A 20,315-nucleotide genomic window follows, 5' to 3' on the forward strand; every position below is an offset into this window, starting at 1 on the left:
TGCCTTCAGGGCTTCTCAGACCTCCGTTGCCGATACCTCTCCCGTGTCATTTGTTTCCAGGTACTTCTGGGTACTCTTATTTTCCTTTCCCGCCCGCAAACCACCTCGTCCGCTAACAACCCCACATCCAACCTCCACAGTGGACGCTGCCCTCTCTCCTCCCTAAGCCGCAAATCCACCCAGTGCGGGGCATCGTCCGAGACTGTAATCACCGAGTATTCTGTCCCCGCCACCTTCGGGATCAATGCCCTGCCCAGAACAAAAAAGTAAATACGGGAATAAACTTTGTGGACGTGGGAGAAAAAGGAAAACTCCTTTACCCTCGGCCGTGTGAACCTCCGGGGTCTACGCCCCCCATCAGCTCCATAAAGTCCTTCAGTTCCTTTGCTGCCGCCGGCCTCTTCTCTGTCCTGGATTTTGAGTGGTCCAATTCAGGTTCAATAACCGTATTGACGTCCCCCTCATGATGAAGTGATCTGACTCAAGGTCTGGGATTTTGCCTAACACGCGCCTCATAAAATCCAAGTTGTCCCAGTTTGGGGAGTAGGCATTCACAAGCTCCACCTTCCCAGTCACCAATATCTACCTACCCCCTTTATCGGCCACAATTCTCCCAGCCTCAAATGCCACTCGCTTACTGATCAAAATTGCTACCCCCCTGGTCTTCGAGTCCAGCCCTGAGTGGAACACCTGACTAACCCAACCCTTCCTTAATCTCATCTGGTCTGTGACCTTTAGATGTGTCTCCTGAAACATTGCCACGTCTGCCTTTAAATGCGCAAACACGCGTGCTCTCTTAACTGGCCCATTCAGACCCCTCACGTTCCATGTAATCAGCCTGGACACCCCCCCCCCCCCCCCCCCCCGCCCCCGCCGACTAGCCATCATCCTTTTTAGGCCAGCCCCGAGCCTGCATCCACCCCCTTTCCCCAGCACCCCCTTAAGCAGCAGTCGCCTCCCCCCCCCCCCCCCCCCCATTTATTCCCTGAAAATAATTTCTCCCTTGCCAGCAAAGGAGCCCCCCCCGCCCCACACCATAGCACCAGAAACCTGATCTCCCAAGTCAGACACCAACTCAACACTAGCTCACCCCCCACTATGCTTCCGAGAGTCAGCTGACCCCGATAACCCCTGCCCCTGGCGCCGATCAGACTATCATCTTATTGTTCGGACCCCTCTCCCCACATAGAAAAAAAACTATTTACAGGATCCCATTCCCCAGTAAGTAAACAACAGCTCTCAAGAAGACATTAACACAACCATAAACCAGAACAGAAACACTCACTTAAAACAAAACCCAGTCTCCCGAAGGATAATGCTAACTTCAGGCCCCCCAGTATCAACTCCCTGCGAAACAAAGCACCCTCCAACCATCCCTCCAGCCCACTCTCACGCCCAAGCCTAAATACAATCTTGTTTAAAACCGAACACAATTACAAACCACCGCCGCATCCCATCTTCGAAGCTCAAGTGTCTTTTAACTCGAGTCAAACTTCTCTTTAATAAATGTCCAAACATCATCTGGTGACTCGAAATAGTCGTGTCGATCTTCATGCGTTATCCACAGCCTCGCTGGGTATAACACCCCAAACATCACCCCCTTCTTAAAGAGGGTGGCCTTTGCCTGGTTGAACCCCGCACGTCTCTTGGCCAGCTCCGCTCCCAGGTCCTGTTAGATGCGCACCTCACTGTTCTCCCACTTGCTGCTCAGTTCCTTCTTGGCTCACCGCAAGACGCGCTCCTTATCTGAAAAACGGTGAAAACGAACCACCATGGCCCTTGGCGGGTCATTCGCCTTGGGCTTCCTGGCGAGGGCTCTGTGCGCTCCGTCCAGCTCCAGGGGGCGAGGGAAAGCCCCCGCTCCCATCAACGACTCCAGCATACCCGACACATATGCTCCCCATCTGGTCCCTCAATGCCTTCAAGAAGGCCAACGATTCTTAAATTCTGCCTCCTAGTCCTGCTCTCCAGCATCTTCTTGTGGCGGTCATCTAGCACTTCCACCTTGTGCTCCAGTACAGCTATCTCGTCCTCTTGGTTGGATAGTTTTAACTTGATCTCCTGAATCGCTTTCCCCTGGGCCGCCTGAGTCACGACCATTTGGTCGATCGATGTTTTCATCAGGTCAAACGTATCCCTTTTTAGCTCAGCAAAGCAACTCTTGGAAAAACTCCATCTGCTGCTCCTTCGGCCAGTGAGCCGCCACTCCCTGGTCCTTGACGTCTGCCATGCTTTGCCGCACTGCCAGCTCCACTCACTTCCCTCTATCGGGACTAATTTGTTTCACGTGGCCACTTCTGGTCCAGCTATGGTTGGGGGGGGGGGGGATCTCCGCCAACTAGGGAAGAATGAGGAATTCTATCTGTCCTTAGCAATTGGAAGAATGTGTTTATTCTGCTCCTGAATCCAAGAGAGTTGAGGTCAATTCATAGAATCATTGAATTTACAATGCAGAAGGAGACCATTAGGCCCATCAAGTCTACACCGGCCCCTGAAAGAGCACCCTACCTAAGCCCACACCTCCAGCCTATCCCCGTGACCCAGCAACCACACTCAACATTTGAACACTGCAGGGCAATTTGACATGACCAATCCAACTAACCCGCACATCTTTGTACTGAGAGGAAACTGGAGCACCCGGAGGAATCCAATCTACCGTGCTGTTGTAGACTTATTACAGCTATCCGTGGTGAACAATATGGAATTGCTCCATACTGAACAAAGTCTTCAGCAATTAAGACAACTTTCCATCCTTGGCTGAATCTAGAGGTGAAGCCAAAGAATTAAAGTGAACTTGTACTTGGGTTTCAGTCTCTAAAACCTTCCAAACTGCAAAACAACTAATTAGGTCACTGTCTGTGCGGAGTCTGCACGTTCTCCCCGTGTCTGCGTGGGTTTCCTCCGGGTGTTCCAGTTTCCTCCAACAAGTCCCGAAAGACGTGCTGTTAGTGAATTGGACATTCTGAATTCTCCCTCTGTGTACCCGAACAGGTGCCGGAATGTGGCGACTAGGGGCTTTTCACAGTAACTACCTTGCAGTGTTAATGTAAGCCTACTTGTGACAATAAAGATGATTATTATTATTACAAGTACTTCTGACGTCTATTCACTGTTCTAACATAGGAGAAACCAATAACCAATTGTCTCGGAGCTCCATCATTGAGATAAATGGATAGATAATCTGTTTTTGGCGTTAGTTGACAGTTTAATATTGGCCACAATGCCAGAGAGTACTCCCCTACAGCTCTTCATAATGGCGCTTTTCTTTTTTTTTTTCCTGCACCTAAGAGGGCAGACGGAATGCTCGGAATCTCAGTTTAATGTTTCACCCTTACAGGCGACGCTTCTGACAGTGCAGTCCTCTACTGTGCTCTTGAGTGTTATCCTGTTTTAATATGTCAATTAAGCTATGCCATTGGAGGGCATTCATTGAGGTTTCATTTGAACCAATATGGAGAGACACTGAAACTTGGTAGTTGAGTTAGGAGGTGTAGTGGAAGCTTGTAATGTTTCATAAGACTGAGTAAAGGTTATCTCCAGTACTGTCCTTCATTTGAGTGGATTCTGGAATATTATAGGCTGCGATATATGCTCAAGTCTCTGCAGTGGGATTTGGATTGGATTTGTTTATTGTCACGTGTACCGAGGTACAGTGAAAAGTATTTTTCTGTGAGCAGCTCAACAGATCATTAAGTACATGAGAAGAAAAGGGACTTGAGGCTGTTTTCGTTAGAGAGAAGAAGGTTAAGAGGTTAAGAGGTGACTTAATTGAGGCATTCAAGATGATCAGAGGATTGGATAGGGTGGACAGTGAGCCTTTTTCCTCGGATGGTGATGTCTAGCACGAGGGGACATACCTTTAAATTGAGGGGAGATAGATATAAGACAGATGTCAGAGGTAGGTTCTTTACTCCGAGAGTAGTAAGGGCGTGGAATGCCCTGCCTGCAACAGTAGTGGACTCGCCAACACTAAGGACATTCAAATGGTCATTAGATAGACATATGGACAATAAGGGAATAGTGTAGATGGGCTTTAGAGTGGTTTCACAGGTCGGCGCAACATCGAGGGCCGAAGGGCCTGTACTGCGCTGTAATGTTCTATGTTCTAAAAGAAAATACATAATAGGGCAACACAAGGTATACAATGTAACTACATAAGCACTGGCATCGGATGAAGCATACAGGGGTGTAGTGTTAATGAGGTCAGTCCATAAGAGGGTCATTTAGGAGTCTGGTGACAGCGGGGAAGAAGCTGTTTTTGAGTCTGTTCGTGCGTGTTCTCGGACTTCTGTATCTCCTGCCCGATGGAAGAAGTTGGAAGAGTGAGTAAGCCGGGTGGGAGGGATCTTTGATTATGCTGCCCGCTTTCCCCAGGCAGCGGGAGGTGTAGATGGAGTTGATGGATGGGAGGCAGGTTCGTGTGATGGACTGGGTGGTGTTCACGACTCTCTGAAGTTTCTTGCGGTCCTGGGCCAAGCAGTTGCCATACCAGGCTGTGATGCAGCCCAATAGGATGCTTTCTATGGTGCATCTGTAAAAGTTCATTCATAGAATTTACAGTGCAGAAGGAGGCCATTCGGCCCATCGAGTCTCCACCGGCTCTTGATAAGAGCACCCTACCCAAGATCCACACCTCCACCCTATCCCTATAACCCAGTAACCCCACCCAACACTAAGGGCAATTTTGGACACTAGGGGCAATTTATCATGGCCAATCCACCTAACCTGCACATCTTTGGACTGTGGGAGGAAACCGGAGCACCCGGAGGAAACCCACGCACACACGGGGAGGACGTGCAGACTCCGCACAGACAGTGACCCAAGCCGGGAATCGAACCTGGGACCCTGGAGCTGTGAAGCAATTGTGCTATCCACCATGCTACCGTGCTGCCCAGTTGGTACGGGTTAATGTGGACATGCCGAATTTCCTTAGTTTCCTGAGGAAGTATAGGCGCTGTTGTACTTTCTTGGTGTTAGCATCGACGTGGGTGGGCCAGGACAGATTTTTGGAGATGTGCACCCCTAGGAATTTGAAACCATCTCCACCTCGGCCCCGTTGATGCTGACAGGGGTGTGTACAGTACTTTGCTTCCTGAAGTCAATGACCAGCTCTTTAGTTTTGCTGGCATTGAGGGAGAGATTGTTGTCGCTACACCACTCCACTAGGTTCTCTATCTCCCTCCTGTATTCGGACTCGTCGTTATTCGAGATCCGGCCCACTATGGTCGTATCGTCAGCAAACTTGTAGATGGAGTTGGAACCAAGTTTTGCCACGCAGTCTTGTGTGTACAGGGAGTACATGGATTTGAACCCATAACCTTCTGATTTAGTGGCAAGCATTCTAGCCACTGAGCCATAGGCCATGTTTCACTTTTTTAAATGAAAGGTGACTTCTTGATGTGAGTCCTTAAGTGACTTTTTTTTTTACATTATGCTGCATCTTCATAGACCAAGCAGTCGACCTTAATTATAACACTGCCACAGTTTGTAAGAAGGTGGGATTGGGAAAATAATAGATTTCTTTTTGGTGTTGCTAACTGCAATTTTTTTTTTTTTTTCTTTTGCAACTAGCAACTGGAGGAGACCATTCGACCAGATACTGGTTTGGTGTCAATAATGACCGTGAACAATGAAATTGGTGTAAAGCAACCTGTTGATGAGATAGGTGTGTAAGATTGGGTGATTTGTACCATATACACGCAAATTGCAAATTATATTAAGCAGGGAGGATTAAATAGTGATCAGGAACAGGTACCTGGCTGCTCTCTCCATAGCGTGGGCCATAGAGCAATTGTAGCGTCATTGCAGCTCACTCTGAATGAACCAAGTCTTGGACCTCACCTGCCTGTGCATCTCAGCTGCTCACTAATGAGCTCAAGTTTTAATTTGCCTACGGTCTTGAGTGTGTATGACAGAAAAAACTTCCATTTACATGGTTACTCCTTTCATCATGGCAATGATTAGACGTCCAGCATGCTATCCGTTGGGCAACAGAGCAACGCGTTACTCTCTTTCATGACCTCGGAGCATCCCAAAGCACTGTCTTTTTGAAGCGCAGCCATAGTTGTAATATGGGAAGTACAGCAGCTGATTTGCAAGCTCCCACAAACAGCAATGTCATAATGACCAGATAATCTGCTTTTGTGGAGTTGAATGAGGAGGAATATTGGCCAAGATACCTGGATGAACTCCCCTGCTCTTTAGAGTATGCCCATGAGAGAGCAGGCAGGACCTTCCTTTAATATCTCATCTGAAAGACCACCTCCGAGAATGCAGCCCTCCCTCTATTGCATTGGTGTTAACCTCGATTGTGTCTCTCTCTCTCTTTGGAATGGACTTGAACCCAACACCTTCTGACCCCGAGGCGAGAGAGCTGACCACTGAGCCAAGGCTGAACCTTCGGTTCGAGGTGATCTGACCATCTCTCCCAACTTTGTATCTGATTCCAAATATTTTCTTTCATAGATTATTTATAAACTGCTGCAAGATAATGGCATAGTAATTAGATGGTAGGATATTATCAAAGGGTTTGCATTGCGGATTAAGCCTTTAGAAGGCTCTTGACCCTTTCACTTACAGAGCCACTCTGGGACTCCCTTTGAAGTAGCCCAAGAACAAGAAGACTTAACCTGTGATGAACAATTTGGCACAATGCCATTTTTGATCAACACAATATGCTGTTCTTCAAACTATTCCCTGAGTATTTCCTTGATTTGACAATAAAAGATCTGAGTTAGAGAAAATCAAGCAGGACTCTTGCTACTAATCGCAACGTAGTAACTTGTCCTGCAGAATGCATATTTGTGCTCCTTGGACAAGATAAGGATCTAACTTGGCTGTGATGGCTCACTGTGCAGCTTCGCACGCGAGGAATGGTCACTAACGAACTCCTGGCCTAAAACTTTGCCCTAACAATGAGTCGATGCCTTCAGCAAAGGAAGAGAGGTAATTGCCAAGAAGTACAGTTTGTTTGAGAGCTGTCAACTAAATTGAACATAATCTCCAAGTTTAGCTGTTTGTGTTCTTTCACCTCTTGTATCTGCTGTTGGGCCTTCACTTTTTTCAGTTTGTTGTAGGTCGCATCTGCCATGCTAAGAAGGTGTTTTTCCATACGGATGCTGCACAGGCTGTTGGAAAAATTCCCCTCGACGTGAACAAAATGAAGATTGATCTGATGTCAATCAGTGGGCACAAAATCTATGGACCTAAAGGTATGAACTTCACCCTATCCAATTCAGTTAAACTTCATCCTTTGCAAATTCTGTCACAACTTACAGCCATGTGTTACTTTTATGGAACATTTTGTCTCCACTGATAATAAATTATGCATTCACAACTTGTCCCATGGACTCCAAAAGTTGCACCCTTCTGAAGATTGACCCATAACCATACTGCACACCCCTCGGCAAATCATCTTCCAGTTGTCTCTCCTGACTAAGCAGCCAGAGAAATAAAAGTCTGAATAGTTGTTGTATTTTCTGACACTCTTTAATTCTATCACATTTCAAAATCTTGGCATATTTGCTATCTCAGCAAGTATGCCCCTCTGTTAATGGCATGTTTGAGAATGGTAGGGAGGAAGTTTCAATTTCACCCAGTTATGTGGTCTGATTCACTTCTGCGCCTGTTATTTTGAATCTTGTGCATCCATTTCAATCTTCTATCCTGTTGCTCATAGTAAATCAGAAAATAAACCTTTAATGACTGTACCACTAACTATTTAGTGGGCTGTTTAGCACAGGGCTAAATCGCTGGCTTTGAAAGCAGACCAAGGCAGGCCAGCAGCATGGTTCAATTCCTGTACCGGCCTCCCCGAACAGGCGGTGGATTGTGGCGACTAGGGGCTTTTCACAGTAACTTCATTTGAAGCCTACTTGTGACAATAAGCAATTTTCATTTCATTAAATCTCACGTGATATCAATTTGACACGTGATGAACAGGAAATGTGTACTGAGCCATGCTATTAGAATGGTGCGTGTTGGTTGGTGTTGTTAACTACATTCTGAATTTTAAATTGGTTTTGAAGTCTGTAACAAACCAATATACGGGTGGAATGGCGACACCATGATTAGCGCTGCTGCCTTACAGTGCCAGGGACCTGGATTTAATTCCGACCTTTGGTGACTGGAGTTTGTATTTTCTCCCCGTGTGTGCGTGGGTTTCCTCCAGGTGCTCCGGTTTCTTTCCACAATCTAAAGATGTGCAGGTTAGGTGGATTGGCCATGCTAAATTGCTCCTTGGTGTCCAAAAGGTTAGGTGGGCATGTGGGCCTAGGCGTGATGCTCTTTCGGACGGTTGGTGCAGACTTGATGGGCCGAATGGCCTCCTGCACTAGGGATTTTGAGATTCACACATATGAAGCAGCAGTGATGGTTTGATAGTTACACATTTTAGTGCTGTTGTTGGAATAAAGTGGAACCTACTTAATTCCGAGCTCTTGTGGCACTCTTATCAATTCTGATTAAATGGCACGTTTTATGAAGCAGGAAAACAACAATCATTGCTGGTCTACTGCAGATCAGCATTTTATTTGCTTAAATTTCATAAATTGTTAAATAATGGGAAGACAGCATAACATCTTAAAAATGAACAATTTATGTTGTGAAGAACTTGAGGCAGCCACAAAAGCTCAATGGAAAAAGGTCACAGTCTACGGGTTGGCCTGCCTTAGTGCACCATGGGGTCAGAAGTTGTCAGACTTCTTAGGTGGTGCACACTTGAGAATGTTTGACATAGAATGTAATTATATATTGTAAATATAATCTGTAAGTTGTACATGGGGAGACATGTCGGTGCAATGCTCTATTGAATATTGCTCTGTGTAATGTCAAATTTGAATGGCAATGTAATGTACTTTTTTACTGAAGAAGGTATGTTTTTGAAAACAACAGATGGAGCATGAAATGAATAGGCAGCCAGTCTTGGGAAAGTGTGTACAGCTGGAGATTGTTACACTCGAGATGGAGTGAGACTGTGGAAGGTTTGCTGAGAGAATCTTTTGAGTCAATTCATGGGGGTGCAGGTATCCAAAAGAGTTGGTCAAAAATGGGGTAATAATGGATACACATGAGCACTTTGTGCAAGACGCGTTGTTATATCTGTAAACATGATATCTTGACATGTGAGATCAGGAAGTTGTGCTCTTTTGTGTCCTCTATTAGGTGTGGGTGCGTTTTACATCCGGCGGCGGCCCCGAGTACGAGTGGAGGCTATCCAGAGCGGCGGGGGGCAGGAGAGAGGCTTGCGCTCGGGCACGGTTCCAACTCCATTGGTAGTCGGACTTGGGGCAGCATGTGAAATAGCGCAGCAGGAGATGGAGGTAAGTGAACTGTTGACGAGCTTTCTGCTTCGCTAAAGGGAAGCTAATGTTTTCCCACTCCCTGTTTTCACCCAGTATGGTAGATGCTGTGTACTGTATTGTGTCTTGGTGTGTTGCACAAAATCTGGTCATGTTCTCATGGATTGTGTGCCTATGTAATAGACATACCACCAGTTCTCAATACAGTTCTACTTCAAATGATTTGAAGGGTTATTTTACAAAATTTGAGACCAAGTTTGGAGTCATCACACTTGTGCACATCTATTAAATGCTGTTCAATCCCTTTCTCCTCTCCCACCCCCACACTCCAAACCAACCCATTTTCTCCTTCAAACACCATTGGCCTTTGCTCTGTTCAGTTCGGCTGATAGAAGCCTTTCGGTCGTCATAACCATTGTGTAAGAACCTAGATGGTATCAACATGCCTAAACGTTCAGCGGGGAGGGCAGTAAATGGGAAGACCCACAAAGATTGTTTGTTACTGCTGTCAGCACGACTGAGCTTGATGGGTACTATTGACTCTACAATTACCATATTTGAACATTGGCAGTGGCACTGGAATAATGCACACCATTGAGCTTCTAAAAGGCATTCATTTCTTGCCAGTGATGCACACTTCACTTGGAGATATTAATTGTAATGTCTGTACTCTTTGTACTACAGCGCACCATCAGAAAATGCAGAGGAACTGTTCTCCCCATTCTTGTATCTGTTGACTTGTTTAAAAGTGCATCAAAGTACACAAGTGATTTGGTTTGGCCTTCTATGGATGTGATTTGTGACATAGTTGTGCTTATTCCTGCAGCTTGACCATAAGCACGTGTCCAAACTGGCCAGACGTTTGGTGACTACGATAATGGATGCGATCCCTGATGTGGTTATGAATGGGGATGCAGAGCAGAGATATCCAGGTATGGTAACTGTCTCTGAGCTTAAAGAAGGACTGGATTGTAGGATTTACAGAAGGTGATGTGTCTGAGCTCTTCCAGCTCTTCAATCTGACAGTCTAATGTCATTTCCTGTCATGATTGGATATATGTACCTGAAAAGAAAAATTGCATTGGCGATGGGGAAAGACCTAGCACAAGCACGATTGGCTGAATGGCCCTTTTTTGTGCTGTATAATTATTTTTTTAAAATATAAATTTAGAGTACCCAATTATATTTTTTTCTAAATAAGAGGCAATTTAGCGTGGCCAATCCATCTAACCTGCACATCTTTGGGTTGTGGGGGTGAAACCCACGCAGACACTGGGAGAATGAGCAAACTCCACACGGGCAATGACTCGGGGCCTGGATTGAACCTGGGTCCTCAGCACTGTCGGCAGCAGTGCTAACCACTGTGCCGCCTCGTATAATTCTATTTGCCTTCCCGAAATGTCATTAAAATATTTAAATGACCTCTATTCTGCGAAGATACTGTGAACTGGTAGGGGAAAGTGAAGACTATGATGGTGGCACAGTGGTTAGCACTGCTGCCTCATAGCACCAGGGACCCGGGTTCAATTCCGACCTCGGGTGACTGTGTGGAGTTTGCATGTTCTCCCGTGTCTGCGTGGGTTTCCTCCGGGTGCTCCGGTTCCGTCCCACAGTCCGAAGATGTGCCGGTTAGGTGGGGGTTACGAGGATAGGGTGGGGGAGTGGGCCTAGGTCGGTGCTCTTTCAGAGGGTCTGTGCTGAATGGCTGTCTCCTGCAGAAAAACAAAATGACAGGCCAAATCTTTAAAGCTTGCTTTCCAGTAAAGCTAAAATGAAAAAAAGCTCGGAATCTGTAATATGAACACATGGTTCTCAAAATGCTCAAGTCAGGTGGTCAGCATATTTTGCGTGTAGACTGTTAAGTAGAACTGGAAGGTGAACAACTTGCATGTAGTGTCTTTTACAAGTGGAAATGTCTCAAAATGAACAAGTGGTTTGTAGTACTGAATAAAATGAGAAGGGCAAGTGGCAAGGATTGTTTTTCTGCTGTGCAGCGGTTTTTAAACTTTTCATTTGTCTTTCTGGTGTTTTTCACTTAAATCTTTGCAAATCATCCATGCTGTTTTCACCAGTCTTCACAAGGTGAAAACTGGTAAGGAGTGGGGAAATTCAGTGCCTCTCGACTTGTTTTGGATACTAAGTGTCCACAGTTGAGAACAAATACAATTGTTATCTGATTATAGTCTGGTGCAGCTCTAAACCAATATTTGCTTTCCTTGCAAGGCTGCGTTAACCTGTCGTTCGCATATGTGGAAGGAGAGAGTCTCCTGATGGCATTGAAAGATGTAGCCCTCTCATCAGGAAGGTGTGTATTGGGCTGACCTTGATTGTCCTGTTGTTGAATATTGTCTCAGCAGTTGTCGGAGCTAGGCACCTGAAAGAAAACACTCCAAGCGCTCCCCAAATCTATACAATTTCTAAATGATCACCTTAATAGGAACATAATTAATTTGGGGTTGGGGGGGGTGCAGAATGAAATCACAAGCATAAATACTAAAACTGACCTTTCTGCCCACATGGCCCGTGCCAGTGTTTATGCTGCAAATGAGCTTACTCCCAACTCTCATTAAACCTGATTGACATAACCTTCTAATTCTTTTCCCCACATGCTCACCTAAATGTGTCTGTATTCTTGGCCTTGACTATGGAGTTCCACAGTCTCGCCCATCCTCTTTTTAAAAAAAATAATAAATAAATTTAGAGTACCCAATTTGTTTTTTCTAATTAAGGGGCAATTTAGCACGGCCAATCCGCCTCGCCTGCACACTTTTGGGTTGCGGGGGCGAGACCCATATAGACACGGGGAGAAGGTGCAAACTCCACACGGACAGTGACCCAGAGCCAGGATCGAACCTGGGACCTCAACGCCGCGAGGTAGCAGTGCTAACCACTGAGCCACCGTGCTGCCCTTTCGCGCCCATTCTGGGACCTCGGGGCTGTGAGGTAGCAGTGCTAACCCACTGTGCCAAGGTGCTGCCCTTTCTCACCCATTCTCTTGACAAAGCCTGGATTTCTGAATTTCCTGAGTTTCTTGGATTTTTTTAGTGACTGTCTTGTATTGTTGACCCCTGAGTTTTCACTTCCCACCATGAGAAACCGCTCCTCTATGACTATCATAGACCTTCATCGTATCACAATAATTGGGTTATTTTCATCAGAACAGCTCATGGACTAATTTGGTGAAGACGTTTAAAACCAACAACTCCTCTGCCAATTTATGGGAACCTTATCAAAAAACATGATATATTATAGTGAAAGTAACACATTTTTAGATTGAACTCTTTACTACAGCTGCTTTGCGTTTTTATTTGCAGTGCCTGCACATCAGCCTCCCTAGAACCTTCGTATGTCCTGCGAGCTATCGGTGCTGATGAAGACTTGGCGCATTCCTCGATCAGGTACAGTACAAAAGGAGGCTGCCACCCTCTTCCCAGTCCTTCTTTTACTTCATGAATATTTGACTTTATTTGGGGACTGCCCCTTGCCAGTAACCAGAGTTTAATTTAATGTCTTTGAGAATATAGAATACTGCACACTGCCCCTCACCAGGAGCTGAAAATGAAATATCTACGCAGTGCTCCACGTGTCCCCAGCCAACCAACATGGTTCCCCTTTTCGGTCTACCCTATATGCTCATTTGATCATCTTGAATATCGCAATCGCATCACCCTTTTAAGCTTTCATCTTGTGATTTTCATTCAGATGCCTCAAATTTCTTTTTTCTAATATAAATTTAAAGTACCCAATTCATTTTTCCAATTAAGGGGCAATTTGGCATGTTAAATCCACCTAGCCTGTACATCTTTGGGTTGTGGGGGCGAAACCCACGCAAACACGGGGAGAATGTGCAAACTCCACACCGACAGTGACCCAGAGCCGGGATCGAACCTGGGACCTCGGCGCCGTGAGACTGCAGTGCTACCACTGCGCCACCGTGCTGCCCTAAATTTCTTCTTTTTTGATGATCTCCCTGTATTCTCCCCTCTGCTCCCACCTTAAGCCAGGGATCGATATTTCATTGTCTGATTTGTCTCTGGTATTTTGCACAAGTGGGCTTTCCTGTCTGAGCCTTCACCTCAGGATTTGGTGGGTTATTTAAGCATTCCAGACGGAGTGAAAGTGTCTCTACTTTAGCTGAAGGAAAGATAATTCTGTTGTGTGGGACTCTTTTACAGGCACCGCGGGATGCTTTTATGAAGGTGCTATATAAACTCAAGTTGTCATTTTGTTCTTTCTCTTTCCCCTCCTACCCCAGATTCAACTTTGCAAAGGAGAACTATGACTTTGTGCTGTCCTGGTGTCCGATTTGATGCTGAATGACACTGTCCCCATTATAATTGCAGATTTGGGATTGGGCGTTTTACGACGGAGGAGGAGGTGGATTACACTGCACAGAAATGCATCCAGCACGTGCAGAGGCTGAGGGCCATGAGGTGCGGTCTTACATTTGTCCAAAAAAAACATAAAAGGGGGGTGGCAAAAATAACAATTAAATTTAAGAACATAAGAACTAGGAGCAGGAGTAGGCCATCTGGCCCCTTGAGCCTGCTCCGCCATTCAATGAGATCATGGCTGATCTTTTGTGGACTCAGCTCCACTTTCCGGCCCGAACACCATAACCCTTAATCCCTTTATTCTTCAAAAAATTATCTATCTTTATCTTGAAAACATTTAATGAAGGAGCCTCAACTGCTTCACTGGGCAGGGAATTCCATAGATTCACAGCCCTTTGGGTGAAAAAGTTCATCCTAAACTCAGTCCTAAATCTACTTCCCCTTATTTTGAGGCTATGCCCCCTAGCTCTGCTTTTACCTGCCAGTGGAAACAACCTGCCCGCATCTATCCTATCTATTCCCTTCATAATTTTATATGTTTCTATGAGGTCCCCCCACGTCCTTCTAAATTCCAATGAGTACAGTCCCAGTCTACTCAATCTCCCCTCGTAATCCGACGCCCTCAACTCTGGGAGTAACCTAGTGACTCTCCTCTGCTCACCCTCCAGCGCCTGTCCTTTCTCAGGTAAGGAGACCAAAACAACACACTCTCCAGTTATGGCCTCACTAAACACTGTATACAGTTGCAGCATAACCTCCCTAGTCTTAAACTCCATCCCTCTAGCAATGAAGGACAAAACTCTATTATTATACTTCCGGTTGCTGTTATCAAACTCGACATTTCTCTCGACAGGAACTTAAAATCCCAAACTGAAATGAACTTTTCTTTTTTTTTTTTAAATAAATTTAGAGTACCCAATTCATTTTTTCCAATTGAGGGGCAATTTAGCGTGGCCAGCCTACCTACCCTGCACATCTTTGGGTTGTGGGGGCAAACACTGGGAGAATGTGCAAAACTCCACACCGACAGTGACCCAGAGCCGGGATCGAACCTGGGACCTCAGCGCCGTGAGACTGCAGTGCTACCACTGCGCCACCGTGCTGCCAGAAATGAAACTTTCTATGATTAATGGACTGCTGTCACTTGTCCATAACCTCTGGATCAGATTTTATAATTCAAATTGCAGAATGCAGTCCAGTTAATTCCAGTCCCAGGTGCTTCTCAACAGTTTTGTTTAAAACCTGATAAACTAGCATGGAAATAGAAAGTTAAAAAGCTCTTTCTTATTTTAAATATTATTTTCTTTTACCCAAAATTAAAGCTGAAACTTAGAATCAAAGGCCTGATTAATGTTTTTCGGATGACTAAGATAAAATGAAACTCAGTGACCAGTCTGAAGCTGAAAATTGAAACACTGATCGCAGTGTAACCAAAGTGTAAAATGGCAGTGTTATGTGCGTGTGTTGATTGATTGACAGACTGAAGAAACATTTGTTCTTGATATATTCTAGCATCTTCCGCGCATGAGGTTCCTTGTGTGACAGGCAGGTTGAGGCAATGTAATCTGATGTGGTTGTTGCCAAGACCAGAAAGTATTACCTTTCCCTACTTGCCCTTGAGAAGGTGGCACTTAGTCAGTCACTGCCTCAGCCTTTGCAGTCCATGTGGTAAGGTACACCCGCAGTGCCGTTATGCAGGGAGTTCCAGTATTTTGATGGGAGAAGTGGTATAAGCCCAAGACAGCATGTTATTTGTGAGATTTGGAGATGATGTTCCCATGCACTGTTACTATTCTGTTCCACCAAGATTTGCAGTTGACTCGGAACTTAAAAGCACTGAAACCTGTGAAGCGGACAGTACCGAACTTCAAAAGGACATAGACAAGTTGATGGAGTGGGCTGATGATGGTCATTGTGGAGAAGTGTGAGGTGATACATTTTGGTAGGAAGAACGGGGATAGACAATAAAAAATAGGAGAACAGTTCTTAATCGGGTGCAGGAGCAGAGGGACTTGGGTGTACATGTGCACAGATCGGGTGAAGAGAGCAGTTAATAAAGCATATAGTATTCTGGGTTTCATTAATCGGGACACCGAGTACAAGAGCCAATGTCGTTATGCTGAACTTATACATGGCAATAGTGAGACCTCAGCTAGAATATTGTGCACAGTTCTGGGCGCCACACTATAGGAAGGAAGTGAGCACATCGGAGAGAGCACAGAAGAGGTTAACAAGAATGGTTCCAGGGATGAGGAACTTCAGGAGAGGTTGGGCCTGATCTAGGAGAGAACAAGGCTAAGGGGATAGAGTAGATAGTGGAAAAACTGTTCCTCTTTGTCAAAAGGATCACGGAAGCACAGATTTAAAGTGATTTGCAAAAGAAGCAAATGTGATGTGAGAAAACAACTTTCTCATATCGAGTGGTTCGTGTCTGGAATGCATTGCCTGGAAGCGTGCTGAAGGCAGGTTCAATCGAGGCATTCGAGAAGGCGTTAAATGATTATTTGAATAGAAACAATGGCGATTTGGAGAGCTGGTGGAGACATGATGGGCTGGATGGCCGTATTCGGCACCGTAATGACTGGGATACTAGGAGGTTGCTGCTTTTGCAGTACCAGTGTGGTAATTGTTCTTCAATCCCAGTCTGTTAGTCTAGATGCAGTTCCCACTGAACACGAGTCCATGCCCCACATCTTCACTAACTGTCAATCTCTTATGGGCCTTAAGAACACTGGTGTAGCAAATGATTGGGAGAACAATATAAATATTCCTGCACGAGAGGAGCTCGTTTAAAATGGAGTACGGTAGGTTATAGGGGCAATGAGGAGGAAGCTTCACTCTGCATTTAGCTGTGCTTATACCCGACCTTGGGATGCATGATGCTCTCACTGGGTATCTGAAATGGGAAACGTTCCCCAAATGCTAACATGCCAAAAAAAGTAACTTGCAATTGGGAACACATTCCCCAGCTCGAAACCATTTCACCTCTAAACACAGATTTATATTTTTATTTAAAGTTTTAATTTCTCTTAATTTTGTTTTCTATCTTTTGCAGTCCTCTCTGGGAGATGGTACAGGAGGGAATAGACTTGAAGAATATTAATTGGTCTCAGCATTAGAACCTTCCGGAAGGAGCTGGATGCTGGGAGGGTCTGTTATGCTCACTGACCAGGAGATGGCCACCTCTGGAATTCTGCTTGCAATAATCTGTGGAACTTTATTATTTTACATAAGGATAGGTAGACCGAGATGAACTTACTGTGCCTCAAGTCTGAGAGTGCATTGCGGTAAAGTTGGAGAACTATACCTCCTCTCATTGTAATATATTGGCATGGTTTATGTGAGCTTATAATATATATTTTTTCAATAGCTGATCATAAATGGTTCACTTTGTTCTTTTCTTTAACAAATTCCACTCGTGGACATTGAATGAAATGCTACTTGCTTGTTGATGTGCCTTAACCCATTAGAGGTCAGTCAGTTCCACAGAGGCGTCTGCAAGTCCTTCAAATGCTGGCCCAAGACTCTGAGCCCTGGACAGTTGGACGATCCTGGATTAAAAGCGATTCCTGGTGCATGTTGAACTTGGTAACCTCAGTTGGGTTAAATGGGCTGCTCTTTACCTGCCCCCCCCCCCCCCTGCCGAGGACCCGAGTTCGATCCCGGCCCAAGGTCACTGACCGGGTGGAATTTTCACGTTCTTTCCGTATCTGTGTGGACTTTGCCCCCACACCCAAAGATGCGCAGGGTAGGTGAATTGGCCATGCTAAATTGCCCCTTAATTGGAAAAAAATAATTGGGTACTCTAGAACTTTAAAAAATAATTCAGTTATTCTCTGACAAATTATGGGGATCAGGGTGTGTGCAGTGGTTCCATTTGGTAGGAAGAATGAGGAGAGGCAGCATAAAATAAAAGGGTCCATTTCCAGAGGAGATACCTGGGAGCGTATGAACCAAACTGGATGCAGATCAAGCTATGTATTGATGAAGGGAATGCATCAGTGTTCTCTAACATGTGTGGATGAGACCATTCAGATTGTTGAAGTAAGGCAAGGCAGGTTGCGAACCTAGTTTAAAAAAGTATATGGAATCTTCAAGACACAGTAGATAGAGAGAAATTGTTCCCGTTATGTTAGGGAATATTCAAGAATCGGAAGGCACGAATTTAAAGCGATTAGAAAAAGAACCCATGGAAACATGAGGGAAAATGTCCCTGCAGCAAGTGGTTAGGATGTGGAATGCACTATCCGAGACTGGTGGAGGCAGGTTTATAGAATCATAGAATTTACAGTGCAGCAGGAGGCCATTCGGCCCATCGAGTCTGCACCGGCCCTTAGAAAGAGCACCCTACTCACGCCCACACCTCCACCCTATCCCTGTAACCCAGTAATCCCACCTAACCTTTTTGGACACTAAAGGCAATTTAGTGCGGCCAATCCACCAAACCTGCACATCTTTGGACTGTGGGAGGAAACCAGAAGTTCAATCATGTTCTTTTTGAGGGGAGTTGTATCAGCACCCGAAGGGAATTTTCAGGGCTACAGGAAAAGAGCTGGGAGGATGAGCAGGACGAATTGCTATTGCAGTGAGCCGACACAATAACGAATGGCTAAATGATCTCTCGCTGTAACTGTTCCATGGAGCTCATTCCCCATCTAGTGGTCCAAGTGTGCAACTGCAGTTAGCTTTAGAATGATCACCTACTTGAATGTATTGATTTAAATCTGTCACTTTTTAAAATATAAGAGATCACCCATCTAAGACACCAATGAGGAGAATCTTTTGTGAGCGTCCTGAATCTTTGGCACTCTCCCTCAGATGGTGGCGGAAGCACAGTCTTTGAATATTTTTAAGGCAGAGGTAGATTCTCGATACAGGCAGAATGGGGGAGTGGAAGGTTATCGGGGGAAGGCAGGAATGTGGGGGTGAGGTTCCAATCAGATCAATCCATGATCTTATTGAAAGGCAGGGCAGGCCTGAGGGCTGAATGACCTACACCTAATTCGTATGTTGGTATGAAATTCAAGGCTTGAATAGTTCAAAACTGTATATATTCATGTCAAATGTGCTCAAGAATCTCCCACTCGCTAAACTAGGTGCAGATCAAACGGTGTGTTGATGAAGGGAATACATTACTGTTCACTAATGTGTGTGGATGAGACCATTCAGGCATTGGTGTGTGAGAGTTTGTGAAATTACCCTGCAGAAAGGCTCTCCAAAGAAAGGTGCTGGAAACTAGCAGGCTGCCCGGATGGGTCAGAAAGCCTTCACCCGGCTAATCGCTGCAACTGGACCTCGGGAGCCACAGTAATTCAGGAGGGAGCTGTGCAATAGGAGACGGTGGGATCAGCCCGCAGAATTGATCTCTTGCTCTTCCAGGAATGGTTTACTATCCAGGCGGCGAGTTGGCATTGGGGCTGCCTCACTTTAGGATTGGGTGCTTATGATGCTCTGTTTATTATTCAAGGGTAAGAAGGTGCAGTTGTGACTTGAGTATCTAAATATTGATACTTCAAGGAATGCATGTGCAATGTTGCACATTTAAATAGACTATTGATGACTGACGATGAGCATCAAGGTTACACTGCCAGGCCGTTTGAAGCACTGTGAAAGTGTAACTTGTTTATGATTGTTACATCCTTTATTACATTAATGTGTTGAATACTCGATTTCCTTTCCACCACTTTAAAAAATGCCTCACTTTGATGTTGACCTGTACTGGGATGCACCTAGTGGCTCTCTAGTTACCCACCCAAGTGGGCCCTCCTCCTTTTAACCTGTCTGTGTGCTTGGAAAGAGAAGGAAGCATCTCCATTTGATCCTTTCCCAGTGCTCGTATCCTCAGCAGAGGTTCCTATCCTGTGATGAGCAATGGGAATCCCTCCGGACTGAGCCAGAGTGTTGGTCTGCACCTCTCTGCACTGAGACTTGATGTGGGCTCAAACTCTGAGCTGGACTTGAGTTGCCGACTTACTGTTGTATTTCTGGAGGTTTTATCTTATGATTACCAGACTTGAACCATTTTTTATTACAAATAATAAACAAAAATTTGCTAAGAAATTCAAGAACAAACCTTTTTTTGGTAACCGCCCCTTTATGATTTTTCCTGGATGTTGCTCATACCAGTGTCCTGAAGATTAATCTTTAATTCCTGGAGACTCCCTGACAGCCCTGGAGAGTTGACCACCTAAGATGTGTCAAGTGACCCAACTTTGATTCTGTAATATTCAGTCGAACTATCTGGTACCAAAATGTCCTCCTACCCATTGAGCAGAACTCCTGACTTAATGAGATTTAAATTGATAATAAACCTGAGGGGAGTAGGAAATGTTTTTGTGCAGCACTTGTCACGTTTTGCATAATATTCTCCGCCAAGGATACATTTTAATTTGCTGCTAAATGGATGGGCAGTTGTGCAAATAATAAACTGATTTTCTGAACGTATTAGTACTTTCTCTTTTTTACGGTTAAGTCTTAAGGATCGCATTGCTTCATCTCTTCACAGAAGAGAATCTTGGTACAGAGCAGAAAGAGGCCACTCGGCCCATAGTGTCTGTACCGGCTCTCTGAGAATTTCACTCTATGCCCTTCTCCTGCCCCCCCCCCCCTCCCCCCTTTTCTTTCCATTAGGGTGATGTTGTCCCCAGGCTGAGGCTGTGCCAGTATGGGTCTCTGAGATTGC

General features: G+C 45.3%; 1 protein-coding gene across 2 annotated transcripts in view; it reads left to right on the forward strand.

Moving 5' to 3' along the window:
* nfs1 (NFS1 cysteine desulfurase) overlaps positions 1 to 20,073 on the forward strand; it is a 47,774-nt gene extending 27,701 nt beyond the window's left edge. For both annotated transcript variants that reach the window (XM_072515267.1, XM_072515266.1), the window contains exons 6-13: positions 5,572 to 5,665; positions 7,077 to 7,211; positions 9,163 to 9,320; positions 10,126 to 10,231; positions 11,523 to 11,604; positions 12,614 to 12,697; positions 13,643 to 13,732; positions 16,689 to 20,073. In XM_072515267.1, the coding sequence (XP_072371368.1) occupies positions 5,572 to 5,665; positions 7,077 to 7,211; positions 9,163 to 9,320; positions 10,126 to 10,231; positions 11,523 to 11,604; positions 12,614 to 12,697; positions 13,643 to 13,732; positions 16,689 to 16,752 (813 nt within the window). In that variant the 3' untranslated portion in view covers positions 16,753 to 20,073. The remainder of the gene's footprint in view (positions 1 to 5,571; positions 5,666 to 7,076; positions 7,212 to 9,162; positions 9,321 to 10,125; positions 10,232 to 11,522; positions 11,605 to 12,613; positions 12,698 to 13,642; positions 13,733 to 16,688) is intronic.
* Positions 20,074 to 20,315: the final 242 nt, after the last annotated feature.

This window comes from Scyliorhinus torazame, chromosome 8, assembly GCF_047496885.1.
Source record: "Scyliorhinus torazame isolate Kashiwa2021f chromosome 8, sScyTor2.1, whole genome shotgun sequence".
Lineage (NCBI taxonomy): Eukaryota > Metazoa > Chordata > Chondrichthyes > Carcharhiniformes > Scyliorhinidae > Scyliorhinus > Scyliorhinus torazame.